This window comes from Lagopus muta, chromosome 5, assembly GCF_023343835.1.
Source record: "Lagopus muta isolate bLagMut1 chromosome 5, bLagMut1 primary, whole genome shotgun sequence".
Lineage (NCBI taxonomy): Eukaryota > Metazoa > Chordata > Aves > Galliformes > Phasianidae > Lagopus > Lagopus muta.
Window position 1 is genome coordinate 31,540,754 of NC_064437.1, and position 17,134 is coordinate 31,557,887.

At 45.2% G+C, this 17,134-nt stretch overlaps 1 protein-coding gene across 12 annotated transcripts in view; it reads left to right on the plus strand.

Moving 5' to 3' along the window:
* The window catches only part of SGMS1 (sphingomyelin synthase 1), a 74,410-nt gene that overhangs the window by 45,131 nt on the left and 12,145 nt on the right, over nt 1–17,134 (plus strand). For 7 of the 12 annotated variants that reach the window (XM_048946681.1, XM_048946684.1, XM_048946683.1 and 4 more), the window contains one exon: nt 13,639–14,481. In XM_048946681.1, the coding sequence (XP_048802638.1) occupies nt 13,859–14,481 (623 nt within the window). In that variant the 5' untranslated portion in view covers nt 13,639–13,858. Of the gene's footprint in view, nt 1–1,816; nt 1,876–1,896; nt 1,921–7,318; nt 9,001–13,638; nt 14,482–17,134 lie in introns of those variants that run through there. The other 5 variants (XM_048946689.1, XM_048946687.1, XM_048946686.1 and 2 more) reach the window with 3 other exon arrangements.

Consider the following 17,134-nt stretch of genomic DNA (forward strand, 5'->3'; position numbering starts at 1 on the left):
TTGTTGTTGGTTTTTTTTTGTTTTTTTTTTTTTTGTTTTGTTTTGTTTTGTTTCGTTTTTTGGTCGTAGTTCTTTGTGGGTTTGTATTTTTTGCTGGTGGTTGGTTGGGTTTTTTTTGGCCCTGTGTTGGTCAGCATTGAGAACAGTGGGATTTCTCAAGCTGCTTTTTGGTTCAGCAGATTCCCGATGTCACAGCTCTCCTAATAACCAGTGAAATGTCCTATCCTAATAGTACCAATATAAGAGAGGGGCATTCCAGATGCTTGGTACAACAAGTGTGCTGCACCAGGTGCTGTTTTTCTGCATGGGGCATGCAGGAAAAACAGCATTTAGTTCAGCACATCTTGGTAATGTTTACTGATAGAATTCGTAGTGCAGAAATCCTGTAATGTAACACTTTGCCTGGACAGACAGCTTGGAGACAAACAGTATTTATTCTTTTTAGGAGGTTGTGTGCATATGGCTGTGGAGAAAACCTGTCTAGAACTCAGTGAAGTTCTGTACCAAGTAAAATTCTGTGATCTCAAGTGATGAATTCTAACAACTGAAGTTCCTCTTTTCAACCTCTGGATGAGAGTTCTTCATTCAAGAAGCCAGTTTTACTCAGTTCAACTTCAAAACGTTTCAAGATGCTTTCTCCTTTGGTACTGGTTAGCTTCTTGTAACCAGCAGTACAGAGGATCTGTTAAAAAGATCCCTTTAGCAGTGCAAGTAGATTTTTCATCAGTAAAGACGGCAGTGTTGTTAGATTTAATTTTTAGAAACTGTGAGGTTTAACTCAATTCAACCCAGTTTATTTATACCGGGGAATCTAATGCTTTGTGGCTAGTGAGCATTAAGTAGCTGTGATGAAGACTTCCTAGCACGACCACTTGTTTTGATGCATCTTTGATTTTGATTTCTTACTCTTCTTTTTTTTTTTCCCCCATATTATTTCTAACTCCTTTTGTATCTTAATTTTTTTTTTCCCTTCTAATTTGAGAAGCTTTCTGGGGGCCTTTTGTTGGTCTGTTCTAAGCTTGTCACACCATACCTGAATCCGTGGCAAGACCCTAGCATTGTTCAGCCTTCTGCATGTGGGTCCCTTGCAGTACATCGGGTAGAATAGCAAAGATCTGATTTGAGCAAACCTCAAGGAACTGTATTTTGTGTTAGTACAGCTGCTGAGAGATAGTGGGGAGTTGCTTCAGAAGAGGAGGGCATCTGCTTGTGGGAAGCACTGAAGCTAGGAGGTGCAAATACTCTATTGCAAACTCAAATCGAGAACTCAAAGCAACTTGCAACTGCATTAAGGTTTCTTTGTTTTCAGGGATCTCCTTACACAACTTATGTGTTCTGAAGCTACAGCTGTTTGCATGGGGCTGCGTTTTGGATGAAAGAAAGAGCTGTTCCAGGAGGCTGGAGTAATCCCTCAGCCAGGAGAAAACTTTGTGCCTGTTTTGATTTCTGAGCTACTAAACTTACGTAAACAACCCTCTCCTAAACCATAAATATTTTTCAGTGGTAGGATTATCTTCCCATGTAATCAAATTACAGCTATTTAGCAAAGGGACTATTTGCAAGCTTTTGTCACACTGTGTGGCGGCCTGGTTTTTGCAGCTTGTGAGAGAAGGGTGGGAAAAGAATGGATCCAATAATTCAGTTAGTCAGACTGAAAGCGCTGTTACCGAATGAGATTTATATGGGGAAAAAGTTTTGTTAGTGCTTAATGTTCTGTAACAGTCTGCAGAGGCATAACCGAGCGGTCAGCACAGGAGCTGCCGTCAGAGGAGTTTATTTTGAGTGATTACAGAGCTTGCTGTGCTTTTCCTTTCAGCGGCCAGAGATCACTGCTGAACAGCCATCGTTTGTTTATGGTCCTCCTGATCCTCTCAGGTTGGTTCTCCTTCCTTTGAAAATCTGAAAAGAGGGAAAGAGGAGGTAGGCGGGTCTTACAGAGAACTGCGGGAGAGTGGGTGAAGGAGGGGTGGGAGAGCGAGTGCTGCTGCTGCTTAGAGGAAAAATTAGGGAATAAGAAGCTCCAGAGAGCATGAGCACCCGCTGTTTTTGTCTAGGTCTTGGTTTGGGATGAACACTGCCTTTCTTTGTATTTTTGTTAGATTCTGGTGTAATGCAGTTCAGCTTGCTCTTCTGATGAATCACAGAATTGTTAAGGTTGGAAAAGACCTCTAAAGATCATCTAGTCCAGCTGTCAAGTATGCATCATGGGTCTGTATCAATAAATATGGCTTTACGTAGAGCTTTGAAAAGTGTTTTGAAATAAGAAGGGACTCCTGTCTACAAGTCCCTTTTAATTCAGATAAACAGAAGGATTATTTTTTTCCATTCCATATGAAAGCTTATACTCAGAAGCCACTCAGGGTATGAAGACGACTTTGGTTCTGTTGAGCCTCTGAGTAATTAGGGAGGAGGCAGCAGCAAGCTGACACGTGGCTTGGGGCAGAGCTGCTAGTTTTGGAGCTGCAGAAGGGACCTATTATGCTTTGAAGTCCTGTATGGGGAAAAGGAGTAGTGTGAGGTTCCCTAAAGACCTACACACTGCTGTCTTGGACCTTTGGATGTCCTGCTGTAGAGAAGCTGCTGGGACAGTATAGCACAGCCTTCATCCAGAACTTGCTTGTCTGGCTGCAAGCTGAAGGCCACCGCAAAGTCCCCTTCGCAAATATGGGGGGGTGAGAGGATAATGTGAAAATACTTTACCCCGTGTTGTAATTTTGTAGGTGAAAGGTTGTTTGCAAGTGGGAATGCAGTTAATTTTCATGACTGAACTTGGAGGTGTCAGCAGAATTTGAATCAAATTTTCGAAGAGCAAGAAGGGAAAGAAAATGTGCACTGTAAACATGAGCACTGTATTATTTGTCAGTCTTCTGCTTTAAAAAAAAAAAAAAGTAATGTCAGTGATCTGGGACAAATCCTCCATCACTTGACGTTTGTCTTGAGGCTTGGTTCTGCCTTTCAGCAGTTTGGCCTGACTAGGTAACACACAGAACAGATTGATTTCTGTTAATTGTAGTGTCCATTTCAATGTGGATCACCAAAAGGAATCAGGGTGCACCAGTTGCTGGTATGAAACTTCCTTTCTTGCGGACTGACCTTGAGGTTTGTGCCCTCCGTCAGGGTACATACATCTCCCTGTCGTCAACAATTTGTGCAGCACCTACAATAACAGGGCCTACTGCTTATGTAAGTGCATGCATGTATATTTTACGTCCCTGCCTGCCCTTCATATTTTATTTAACAAAGAGTGCAAGGAAATTGGTTACTTAGCAAAAAATGGCTTTCAGTGAAGTTGTGAAATAAGTTTCCTGATTTTGTTCTGGTGCTGTTTATATATGCTGTCCTTCCTGCTGCTCATGCTGCTCTTTCCCAGGATCTCCTGACACTTTGTAAACATTCAGCCTTCCTTGTTACTCATGCAGAAAATGAGGAGAGCCTCCGGTGTTGCTCTGCACTGCCCATCTCCTGCGGATCCATTGTGCCCACTGGGCAGGATGAGAAATCCGTGAGGCAGATGAGAATGCAAAATCCTCTTGGTTTCACTGTGCTTGATGGAAGATGCTGTTTTATTATTGGGCCATGCTGAAAGGTGCCTGCAGCAAGCAGTGTGTTGAACAGTGAGCCCAGGGGTGCCGCCTTCCTGCTGTGGTCAGGGTTATCCTAAATGCTGCCCCTCTGATGCTGCCAGGCTTTGGTAATTCAGCTGATCAAGAATGAGTAAGACCAGCACCGGTTGGCTCTCAGAATCAAATCAAGTCCCTGCGTTATTTCACTGATGACATGAAGTAAAACCTATAATAGGCTCGGTTGGTTTTTTTAGTGCTGTTGTGGTACTGCAACTTGGGGTGAGCTGCATATTTCATTGGGATTTACACCGTGGTACTTTCATCCCCTTGCCCACGTGAAATATTTGTGAACAGGGATATTCAGAGCCAGTAGAGGCTTTGGAGTGCCTGAGGACAGATAACAACACACTTGCTTTTAAAAGCAACTTTCATATGCGTTTCTGTTCTTTGCAGTCTTCGCATGTGCAACCCCACCCTCACTTCCACAGAAACCACCAAAACAAAAAAAAAAGCCCAAGCAAACCCCAGATGCACATTACAGTGACTGTTTAATATCTTTTGGTTTGAAGATTTGATAGTACCTGATTTTATCTCTTCTAAAATAGTTCAGTTTTTTTCCTTAGCAGTCCAAGCGGCACTTTGAAAGGTCTGTATGGCTTGCATGAGAAGCACTGCCAGTGCCAGGGGACCGCTTGTCAATTTTCACAATCTTTCTACATGGAAGATTATTTTTTAGGACCTCCTTTTAAAATGTCATATTTTATCAGCGTTGCAGGATCTTAAAAATGTTCTTTTCACTTGCTAGATCTAGCTATGGGATGCTTGCCAGAGCACAGATCAAGGAGCAGTCCCGCAGAGCAGGACTGACTGAAAGAGCAACAGCAGTGTCAGGTTGGCCCTTGTTCAGCCTTTGCTCTTAAAATAGTCTGTTCAGGAGGCTAAAATACTCGTGTGTGTGTGTTCCTTGGGACCACAGGGATTAGTGAGCATGTTTTGCAGTGAAGAGGGCACTGTGGGAGGTGTCCCTGCCAGCAGCACAGTGCTGGATGGCATGTGGAGGCTCAGGACATGACTGGGGCAGTGTCTGCTGAACTGGTAACTGCTCCCTCCTGGTGATGCTTTCAGTTCCATCTCACCAGAGATGCCCCACAAGGGATGATCCCCCCCCCATGTGAGTGTTCCCACTGCTGGATCCTGTGTGTCAGGAACAGCAGCATAATCAATATTCCCTTGTATTGCTTGCTTACTTGGGCATACAGCAGAGATATTCCACCCTGATGTTAACCTAAGGGAAGGGCATATTCCCACCGAGCCTTCTGTGTCTCGCTGCTGGAGGAGCAGTGCTCTCTCTGACATGGCTGCTGCTTCGTTATCTGCTCTGCTGTTCATTTTTTGGCTTGAACTGCTGAGGCTGTTTCCAACTGTGCTCTGCTTTCCTTGCCAGCTCCCTTCCTTTCCCAGAAGCCAGCATAGCTGGTCGGCACCAATGTGACTGGGACAGGTAGGTCAGACTTTGGCTATTTTTGAGCAGGACCTCACTGGTGTTAACGCCTTGCTTTTCTTAATGCCTTGCTAATCTGAGTGTCACCCGTCTGCTTGAGGAAAGCTCCGCCGTCCGCATGACCGCAGATTTAAGTTCTTCCTCATCTCCTCTGCTGCAGTTTATTTGGGTTTATCTTCCTGGGTTTCTGCACTTCTCATGCTGCTGTGGATATGCAGGTCTCATTATGTGCTTCCTGTTAATTTGTGACAGGGGTCCCTTGTGGGCTGTGAGGGCGATTTATTTGTGCAGATGAGCAGCTCAGCAATCCTCTTGGAGTGACAGCATCCCATAATTAAATAGTTAATCCACGTGCCTACTCTCACGAGGAATGCTTTTCAATTTCTAAACCAGCTGAAATTATCTGAGCAATTAGATTTGCTCGCAGCACACAGAGCACAGATGGGGAGCCCCGTGCGGCTCAGCCCCTGGAGCTGCTGCTGCCGGCTCGGCGCAGCATGTGCACAGTGACACAGCCTGTTATGTGGCCGCTAATGGCGGCCCACTGCTCTGCAGTGAGCCATCAGCTCTGCCCTCTGCATGTGTAGTTCAAGGAGGGGATGGATTCTTAAGGGTTTTATCGTACGCTCTGTAGCAAACAGCTCAGTGTGCCTTCAGTTAGCGAAAATGCTTGGAGTGGTTAGCAAGGTTTGCTGGAGGCCGCACGCCCGCTCTCATGGCTGTGGAATCGTGCCCTTATCTTGGCAGTCTGGGCCCACATTTCCAACCCTTCTGTGCAGGATGTGCAGGTCAGAGGCATTGTGCCACCGACCATCTCCAGAGAGGTGCGTGCCTTATGATGTGTTATTAGTGCTGCTTGAGAAGTGTGGAGTGCCTGCTGAGCACACTTTGCATTTTTTTTTGAGGCATTCTGTGAGGGCTCCATGGGCTGCAGGTGGGTCATGGGTGTTAATGTGCTTGGGGACAGCAGGTGTGAGTGAAAGATTATTGTCATTAAACAGTGTTTTTTCAGTGTAGCTTAATTCCCATGAAATGAATGCAGGCTGCTAGTTCTTAGCTAGTGCTTGCAGCTGAAGTTCTTGTGCTGGGCTGGAATTACAAACTGACAGAAGGGGAATGCTGAGAACCACCCTGCCCGGGTGCTCCGTGGGATGGCAGTGGGAACTGCTGAGCAGCTCATGGGCATCGCCGTGGAGCTGTTAGCAAAAGGCAACAGTCGTTTCCTATACCCTTAGTGTACAGGAAACTAGAGGGTGGGAAAATGAAGAGGTAGTAGGATGTGTGCAGGAAAAACTTCTAAGGCTTTCAGTCTGTTACTGAAATATTCATAATTTCCAGAGCAGTCAGATAACAAGATGCATGGTTGTTATCTCTTATCTGTTTCTTATCAGTGAGCAGAGTTGGTCATAACTTTGAAAATAAGATGAGATGAATATTGGAAAGGTTGAGTATTTTGCAGACTTTGAATTCTTCTCAGAGCTTCCAGGTAACTGTGCCAATGGTCTTGGCCACTGACCCCTGGTAACACAGAGTTGTCACTGGTTGTGTGGAAGCAGGTGTGTTTGTAAGTGCTGTTTGTGCTCTGCTAATATCCCACAATAAAAAGTGTTAGGAATGCATGACATTTTTGGGAGTAAGGTCGTGTGCATCTGTTCTTTGAGTTCCGTGCTGAATTGATATTGGAAGGAAGATTGGAGTAGCATTGTCCATGTCTCAGTATTAGAATCAGTGGGAGGGATTACAACAGTTCTGAAATCGTCTGTATAAAGGCAAGAGGAAAGAAAAAAAATAGGGACCCATAGAGTGGGAAACAGAGCTGCTCTGAACTGCTCTCCCTCTCTGGCACTCCTTGCTTTTGAAGAAGGAGGTGGTGCATGGCCCAGCTGGGGTGGAGAAAGGATGCATTTCCAGCATTGCTGGATGCTGCTGAATGGACGGGAATGTGTTTTTGCCATTAAACTGAAGGCAGATAGTGACAGATCTCCACTGCAGACAGGAGATTTGGCATCAGCGTGGCTGGTGGTGAGGAGGAGAAGGAATGTAGCTGAAGTTTGGCAGGTGAGCGAGCTGCAAGATAGTTTTCTTGTCTCCGGCGTTAGCCACAAAAGAAAGGTGCCAGGGCAGTTTGTCTGAATTTTCAGTAGATCTGGCTCTGGTAAGGCAAGTTCCCATTGTTAGAATTGTATATCATTAACTTGTTGGCAGTCTAAAATGCTATTTTTTTTTCTAGGCTTTCCAGGCTTCTGGTTGATCCGGGCCAGCTACACGAGAGCAGTCTTAATCTCCTTCTGCCTACAGATATGTTTTCCGTATCTGAGTTTGATGTGTACAACCCTGAGCAGTTTACTACTGGATAAAGAGGGAATGTGGGCTCAGAAATCAGGCCAAGGAAAGCTATACCAGAAATGATGCTAAATCTTTTTGTTCTCTTTTTCTGAAATTTTGACTCTTGGGGCTTGGAGGCTTTTTGATCTGGTTCTTCTGGGCTGGACTTCAAAAATAGTGTATTTTAAATAAAATATTTATTTCTCTAATGAGATATGAAAACATATTTTAGGTTTGCTTTCTAAGCACACAAACCCAGTTTTCTTTTGCATAGGCTGGAGCTCAGAGAAGGGCAGTCAGGAGGAAGCAGCTGTTGTGGTGTGGATGCTATCTAGTATATGTCCAGGACCAAGACCAAATATTAATAAATATGACAATTAACTGATTAAGCCTTCAATGTGGGCTTTAGTTTTGCTGTACTTTCTGCTGATTTTCATTTCCCCGGTCTGCATGACCGTTTTTACAAATGTGCTGGTGTAGGCATTTAGAGCTCCGTTACCATTGGTCACAAGACTGCTCTTGGCTTCCCCAGGCAAAACTTCCGTTCTGTTTTGATAAATATGTGGTGGTTTTTGTTTTGTTTCTTCTTTTTCTTTTTTCTGTTTTTAATTCTTGCCGCTACACTACTTGGATTCCCAGAGCCTCACCACAGATCTGGCTTCCTGACAATAACTGACTTCTAGGTATTCAAAGCAGGCCAAAAAGAGGCAGCCCAAATCACCTCAGCTTGGTTAACCAAGCCAAAACATGGAACACTTGACAAACGTTTTGCCTCTTTTCCTTCTTACCTTCTTATTTCCATCCTTTTGCTCTGTGATGTGCTCTCCCCATTTCTGTGCCTTGGGGTAAAATGATGCTTTTTCTGCCTTTTTCGATGTTTCATCTGTTTTCCCTTTGAGGTCTCCTGTTGTCTCTATGCAGACACAAGAAGGTTTGTACAGTTTCAAGAGGCAGGGAAGTATCACTGTGTGCATTTTAGTACTGGTGTTAGCTCCAAGGTTGCGTGAGGACATGGACTCTATTTCTAGCTCTGCCCTACCTCTGCCTGACCCAGATCCCAACATGCAGCACGGACGTGGTTCAGCTCTGGTGGAGACAACGGCCAACACTTGGAGCTGCCCGAGTGCAGCTCCAAGCTGCACTCTGTCCAGAGAGCACATGAGCCAGGTTTGAGTGGGGTCCGTGGGGGCTTTCTTCTGAGGTAGTGCAGAAGTGACGGGTGCTGTGGACGGCTTTGGTACTGCTATAGAAGTCTTTGCTGAAGAATTAAAGATCCCAGTGTCAAAGTAGGTGTACCCATGTGTGAGGTAAGCTGTTAGAATTGCAAAACAGAGTTCTTAGAAGTTGAATTTAGATTTTTTTTTTTTTTTTTTTTTTTTTTACCAGTGAAAATGAGCTCTGGGGGAAGGTGGGTTGTTGTTTGCATCTTTTTTGTACAAAATTAAAAGCATATGAGTGGGGGGATTAGAAGAATGGTTTCCAGTTGCAGTCATTCGGAAAAGGCTAATATTTATCCCATTTCTGCTGCAGGTGTTGCAGTTCTTAAGAACTTGAATGTCTGTGCTGTGGCATGCATTACAAAATGGCATACACACTTGGACCATCCTTCCAGTAGGTGGAAAGCTCTTAGCTGTTCCTACAGGTGCTGGCTGCTCTTCTGGTCCTGTGTTTCGTGATGAGACTTCTGGGGATGAAGTAATTCTTCAAAACTTAAAGCAAAGCCAGCAGCTACCTTCCCCACCCCATCCTGTCCAACCTTGGATCACTAGAAGCAGGATTTCCGTAGCGTCAGAACAAAAGCTCTGCTTAGCAACTGGCCAGATAATGAGCTTGCTGGTCAGTTGAAGCCTTCTCCAAGTGTTTGCTGGTTTCCATAACTACTTCAGAGCTGCAGAAAGAAGGGTGAGGAGAAAAGTTGAGCAGAGAGATTTAGGCCTACAAAGAAGCCAAGAGCAAGGCTTTCCATCTCATCAGAGTTGGAGGAAAAAATTGTCTCTATGAATTAGTACAGGGTGTGTGCGTATAATACACACATGTATAGTTATGTGTTTGTGTAACAGATTTAGCAGTGTTTCCTCTCTGAAACTTGTTTGTTGATTCAGGCTCAGTGCAAATACTTTCAGTTTGAAATCCTTGCTGCTGAACTCTGGCACTGAGTCAGAGCTGTTCTTCTGAGATCCCTGTCTGCGAGTGGATTTTGCTTTGCTCCTATAAACTAGGGTAGGCTTGTTTCATTTTGTAGAATAATTTAGGCAAAAACGGGCTGCTTGGGGATTTATGTAGCATGCAGGCAATTTCTTCTCTCTGAAACGGTGTGAGCAGCTATTGAGGAGACGTGGGAGTTGCTTTGCAGATTGATTGCAGCCTGTCTTGTCTTAGTAGTAATTCTGCTTGCTTCAGCTTCACATCTGTGGGACAGCATTTTCTATCTGGGGCTGACCTTGGAAACTTATCTCAGAGCTCTGTGAAACTTGTACACTCATCCCTGCCTCTATTTTATATGTACAGATAGCTTCAATTTGCAAATAGTTGTCTTTACAGCACAAAGCCAGTATCACGTAGTGTTTTAAAATGCCAGCAGTCTCTTGCTTGCCGGCAGTGCAGTATTGTGCAAAGGGGAATTTCTGGTTTAGAGGCAATGATGTCCTGCAAAGAGGGAGATGGTTCAGTGCATTGCTTGTGAGCTCATGTTAGTGAGATTGGCATGCAGAGGAGCTTTGTAGGTGCAGGACACCCAGCTGGGGAGATGTGGGAGCATTATTGTGAGTGATGACAAAATTCCTGTGGAGAAGGTGACTACTACTGTGACTCACATGCTGCTGTTACAAGCAGTTTGTTTTGTGCCGTAAAACTGCAGGGCAAGAGCTTCCTCCAGACTGTATTTAGTGTCCATGTAACTTCTGCTTGCTGGTGAGTTTTTGGAATTGGCTGAGGAGTTGCTTACTAAAGCATTAAAACTTCAGTCGTTACAGCACTCACTTTTCTCCTGCTTGTGTGTGCAATCATCATCAGTGTGTATGGCAGTGTATGTTAATTTTCAAGAGAGAAAGCGGTGTCACTTTATCTTTAAACCATGCTTACCTATCTGTAGGCATTGCTTGTTTTAGCAATACTTCTGCTAATGGCTTTATCATGTCAGCTTTTTGGGGGTGCTGATGAATGACACACAGTTTGCAACTAAAATGCACCTACTTCATGGGAAAGGATTTGCAAATCTCCTTAGCTGTGTGGAGCTGGTTGAGGTTTCTGAGATGACTGGTTATTTAGCTGATTTCTATAGCGACTGTTGCCTTGGCAGCAAAGGTCCTTGCTTAGAGAATAAAAGCACTGTGCAAGCATGAGGAAGGCATTAGGGATCACTGGTCTAGATTTTGCTTTCACAACAGTATTCCTTCCCTTCTGTAAATACTTCTGTTCCCTTTTCCCCACCTACTTCTACTTAGGCCTTTCCTCATTCAGATGCCAAACGGACACCAAAGCGTCTTTTTCTGCTGTTTCTAAATTGTCAGTGTTAATGATGAGAAGCAATGGTTTTTGCTGCAAGTTTAGAAGTAATAAGGAGTGCTATATTGCAAGCCAGCTTTGGGAGGAAGATGAGAGCTCTGTGGCCCACACAGCCATCCCAGTTCTGTACTTCTGGGGTTGTCCAGCACTTGCTGAGCAGTGAGCAGGTGGACTTTGAAATGAAAGCCAAGGTCATGACACGTAGCGTGGGTCCTTGGTTATCCTCCAAGCAGACCTGTGGGTGGAAAATTGCAGGCTTCTGCACCTCGGCCAGCAGGCTGAGAGCAGAGTTGTAGGCATGGCTGGTGTTATTGCAGACAGATCGCGTCCTTTAATCAAAGAGCTGGTTGCTCTCTGATTTGCTTTTTGTGCTCAACTGCATCTCCCAGAAATGATGCAAAAGAGATCTTGTTCTGTAAGGTTTCCTAGTGCATGTAGAACCTCCTGGTGTTATTTTGGTATTCCAACCTCTCTGGTTAGATTGAAGTGGTAGAGGGAAGAGCTTCGGTTACCAGCACTCCCTGTTTTGAAATTGGAAGAGGATCTGTAAGTTCCTTTAATATTTGCAGTGAATGTAGAGAAAAGGTTGTGTAAACATGAGAAGGTGGGAGCTGGGAAACTTGCCACAGTTGCTTCATCTCTCTCAGTCTCGTGACGGCTGTTTTGAGATACCGGTTTTTGTCCTGTGTTGTCATTGTGATGGTGCAATTGGTATCATTATGCTAATCACATTCGTATTTGTAGTTCATTACCAGATACCGGCTCCTTAATGAGGCAGATCTGATGCAGATGGAGGGAGCATTTTTGTTGCCTGCCTGAGCTCCCAACCCAGTGCACAGAGCCCCAGTGCACATCAGCAGTGGCTGATGTCTTTGGCTTCTGTGGACAAGAAAAGGTGCTCCAAGGAATTTATGTGCTGGTTGCATGGTGGCAGAGGCTGGGATTTCACCCAGCAGGTGCTGAGCTCACGCTGCCAGAGCGGCAAAGACTGGGACTCTGGGACTTTGTGCACTTTAGCTCCTCTTTGGTCCCAGTGCTGCCATTTGCTGTTCCTCTGCAGAGGGTGAGACCTGGATTTCTAACAGGGATGAAGGTGTGTGCCCATGTATACGTGAGATAGGATTCCTCATTTTTTAAAACCAATACAGTTTCTTGGAAAAAATGCTTTTATACTCTAAAGGGACAAAAATGCAGGACTTGAGCCATCTATTTTTCTGCATCATGTCTCTTAAAGGCATTATTGATGGTGAGTTTAAGGAATAAAGCACGTACATGATTCAGAATTGACTGTATTTTCTTTAAGCAATGTTGCAGGCTCCCACAGTTTTGCTGCCAGAAGCACACATTTGCTACTTCTCGCAGAGCTGCCAGGCCCGTCTCATAAGGTTACAGGAGCATATTATGACTTTTGTGCTAGTATGAGAATAGCATTTACAATTGGCATCAGTTTTTTGTTCTTTCACACTGCGTGTAGAATTCATCTTAAAATTTACTAGCTTAGCCCAGGCAAGAGAAGGTGTACACATTGTGAGCAATGAGATGTAATGTTGGGATTGGCTGCAGTTTTTTGCACCGTGATAAAAGCAGTTCTGTGTCTTGGGGATCCTGACTCCTTAAGCAAGCAGGAAGCTGCAGTGTTTTGTCAGGGGCTGGACAGAAAGACTGATGTGCTAGGAAGATAATGGCTAAAGATGTTCTCTCGTCCTTTCCAGCTTTCTTTGTGTTTGAGAAACTGGCATTTGCTCTCCAACTTATAAAAGTTAAAAGTCTTAATGCTACCCCACCTCATGATGTGTGCCAAGTGCTCTGATAGCCCCACATCCGTGCTGAATTTGTAAAGCAAAGCTCGCAGAGGCAGCTGATGGAGCTCTTTGGTGGCACATCACCTGAGATGTGAATACTGTGGGCATCAGAATGGATGGTAGTGTGGCGTAGATCACGTCCAGGCTTTGTGCTGCAGCCAGTGTGGGACCCAGGAGCTCAGGTGCCCTGTGGCAATGCAGCACAGCGTGGTGTCAGCACAGCATGGTGTGATATCAAGCCAAGCTGTCCTCTGGTGAGAGTCTGCTTGGGGTGTGTAATGTGGGTTAACATGCATAATTCAATCAGTCCTGTTTTTCCATGTTCGGAGCTCTGTAACTAAACACCGATTTGCTAAACACCACTTGAGTAATGAAGTGATCTGTGTCTGACAGCTTTTCTCAGTACATGTGATCCCACTGCCAAAAGGAAGAAAGAAAATAGAGCTGTATCCTTTCTTCCCGTGAATTTAAATAGTGAGGGTAGTTGCAAGGGAGAGCATTTATCGTTATCTCTGTTAGCTTTGTGTATTTTAGTGCACGCACGTACTTGGCACGTGCACCAAGTTAGAGGTGGTGTACCTGGAGTGCTGTGAGCCCTTCTTCCAAAGCTTCATCTTTTATTGAGCATCAGACCTAGGTGATTCCGCAGAGAAAGAGATTAAAAGCTGTATCTCACATGTCCAGTTCAGTCCAGAGCAAAAGAAGTCTTCAACTCAACTATGAAGCACTGTTTTTAATAAAAATTGTTAAGGCTCTGGAATAATTGGCAACAAGCTCAGAGGGGACAAGGCTTGTGCATGCAAGGCTGGCACTCAAATCAGTCTCTCTTTTCCAAGCCAGAGTCTGCCTATTCTTTGGCAGTCATTTTGTCTTTAAACCTGAATTGCAAACTTTCAGTAAATGTTAAGTGCCTGTTTTTTTTTTTTTTTTTTCCCCTCCCCAGGAAGAAGAATGCCAACATGAATATGAAGTGAACAGTTTGCTGCGCTTGCCACAGCACCTGGGTGCTCACATCAAATGGTCAGAGACAGGGACTTGTCTCCTGCCAAACTGCTTCCTCGGACAAGATGAAGCCAAGGAGGAGCCTTCTGATGTGCTGGAGCCGCAGTGACTGCTGCCCACTTTAAAATCGATGTAAGACTGTGCTCCGGCTGCCTGGCAGGATGAAAGAAGTGGTGTCGTGGTCACCTGAGGAGGTGACAAATTGGCTCATGGAAAATGCTGTGCCGGAGTACTGTGAGCCATTGAAAAGCTTCACCGGGCAGGATTTGATCAACCTGACGGAGGAGGATTTCAAGAAGACGCCTCTCTCCCGAGTGTCGTCCGACAGCGGCCAGCAGCTCTTGCACATGATCGAGGCTTTAAAAATGGCTCATCACATAGAGGCTCACAAAAATGGGCATGTCAACGGGCACATCCGTGTCAGTGTTAACAGCACCGCACATGAAAATGGCTTGAGCAGTAAAACAAAGCTGAACGGAGTGCCAAATGGTTATAAGAAGGAGATGATAAAGATCCCCATGCCAGAGCCAGAGCGCTTGCAGTATCCCATGGAATGGGGCAAAACTCTCCTGGCTTTTATTTATGCACTTTTTTGTTTCATCTTTACCACAGTGACTATCTCAGTTGTTCACGAACGAGTGCCTCCCAAGGAGGTGCAGCCTCCCCTACCAGATGCATTTTTTGATCGTTTTGATCGGGTGCAATGGGCCTTTTCTATTTGTGAAATTAATGGCATGATCCTTGTAGGACTGTGGTTTGTTCAGTGGCTGCTGTTAAAATACAAGTAAGTAAAACCTTTTGGAAACTTGGTGTTCTAGGGTGTACTTGTGATGGATTTGGAGGTCAGGTACAGTCCAAGTAAAGTGATGTTTCTTGTGGTCTTTCTGGTTTTGGTATCCCAGCTGAAATAGATGCCACACCACGGGTTCTGCAGTTTGTGTGGGCTGCTTGTACAAAAGCAGGCAGTTCTGCTACATAAGAAACTATGATCTCAATTGACTGCAGAGTTAATGTTAACCCTTTTAAAATCTGAAAAGCCTTGAATTGAGTGTAACTATGTTCTTAACTCATTTGACTGTCCTGTCTGTAGGTGAGTGAACATATAAGTCATCATCTGTGAACTGATTTGGGATGGGAGTCATCATCTGTGAACTGATTTGAGAATTCTCACTGTAGTTTACTTGATGTTAAGGTCCTACCTTAAGATCACAGTATTTTCCATAGAATCCATAGAGTTGGAAGGGACCTTTGAAGGTTATCTAGTCCAACTCCCCTGCAGCAAACAGGAACATGCACAGCTAGATCAGCTTACACAGGGCCTGATCCTGCTTTACCTTGGAAGTCTTTTTTTCCTTATATCTAGCCTAAATCTACCCTCTCTAAGGCTCTTGAAGCCATTTCTGTCTGTTCTGTCACCACAGATTCTGTTAAAGAGTCTTTGCTGTAGCTCCTCTTTAGATACTGAAAGGCCTCTATCAGGTCACCATGGACCCTTCTCTTCTCCAGCACAGCCGCAGCTCTCAGCCTGTCCTGACTGGGGAGGTTCCATTCTGTGGATCATTTTTGTGGCTCTTGTCTGGTTACACTCCAACAGATCCATGTCTCTCCTGCACTGAGGGCTCCACATCTGGATGCAGTGCTCCAGGTGAGGCCTCACCAGCACAGTGCACAGGGGCAGGATCATCTCCCTTGCCCTGCTTATCACGCTTCTTTAGATGCAGCTCAGGGTATGGTTGGCTTTCTGGGTTGTGAGGGCACATTGCTGTCTTGTGTACAGCTTCTCATCCATCCTTACCCTCAGGTCTTTTTTGGCAGGGATCCTCTCAATCCTTTCATCCCCCAGCTTGTATTGGTAGTGAGGGTTGCCTTGACCCAGGTGCAAGATCTTGCATTTGGATTTGTTGAACCTGGGCCTACTGCTCAGCCTGTCTAGATCCCTCTGGCTGGCATCCCATCCCTCTGGTGTGTCACCGCACTCCACAGCTTGGTGTCATTGGCAAACTTGCTGAGGGTGCACTCGACCCCACTGTCAGTGTAATTGGTGAAGATATTAAAGAGTATTGGTTCTGCACTGGCCCTTATGGTACACCACTTGTCACTGATCTCCATCCAGATGTTGAGCCATTGACCACTACTATTTGCAGCCAGTTCTTCATCCATTGAACAGTCTACCCATAAAATCCATATTTTCCAATTTGGAGAGAAGGATGTTGTGGGTTACTGTGTCAGAGGCCTTACTGAAGTCCAGATAGATGATGTCGGTGGTTCTTCCCTTGTACACTGACACAATGACACCATCATAAAAAGCCACTAGGTTGGCCAGGCAGGATTTGCCCTCACTGAAGCCATGCTGGTTCTCTTCTATCAGCTCCCTGCCTTTCAGTGTGCCTTAGCATAGCTTACAGGGTGATCTGCATCATGATTTTTCCCAGCACAGAGTTGGGACTGACAGGATGGTAGTTCTCAGGATCACCCTTTTTACCCTTCTTAAAAATGGGCACAATGTTGCCTTTTTTCAAGTCAGCAGGGACTTCACCTGACTGCCACGACTTTTCAAATACCATTGAGGGTGGCTTGGCGACTACATCAGCTAATTCTCTCAGAACTCTGGGATGCATCTCATCGGGGCTCATAGACTTGTGGATGGCTCAGGTTCCTCAGGTGGTCATGGACCTGTTCTTCACTTACAGTGGAAGGGACACTGCTTTCCCAATGTCATCCTATCAAACCAAACATATGAGGTCTGTGTGGTGAGCAGTTGTTGGAGAAGACTGAGGCAAAAAATTTGTGAAGTACTTCAGCTTTCTCCTTGTCTGTTGTTACCAGCCTGTTTGTGTCACTCACTAGGAGGAGTACACCCTCCTGGACTATTCTTTTCTGGTTGAGGTACCTGTAGAAGCCTTTTGTATTCTTGGCATCCCTAGCCAAGTTCAGTTCAAGCCGGGCCTGATCCCATCCCTACACATCCCAGCAGCTTCCTTATACTTCTCCCATGATGCCTTCCTGACTTGCTACACCTGGGGATGGAGAGCTCTTGTGCACTGAGAAAAGCTTCCTTAAAGATCTGCCAGCTCTGCTCCACACCCTTGCCCATGGGACAGTTTCCGAGGGTGTTTTGTTGACTGACTCTCTGAAGTGCTGCAAGTTAACTTTCATAAAACTTAGCATCCTGATTTTACTCTTTACCTGTCTCATATCCCTCAGGACCATGAACTCCACCTCATCACAGTCACTACAGCCCAGGCAGCCTCCAATCCTGATGTCATCAATCAGGTCATTTGGGTTGGTGAGCAGCAAGTCCAGTATTGCATCCCTCCCTGGTGGGGCCACGCATTACTTGACTCAGAAAGTTATCCTCGGTGCATTTCAGGAGCCTCCTGGATTGCCTGCAGCTTGCCATGGTGCATTTCCAGCAGATGTCCGAGTGGTTGAAGTCC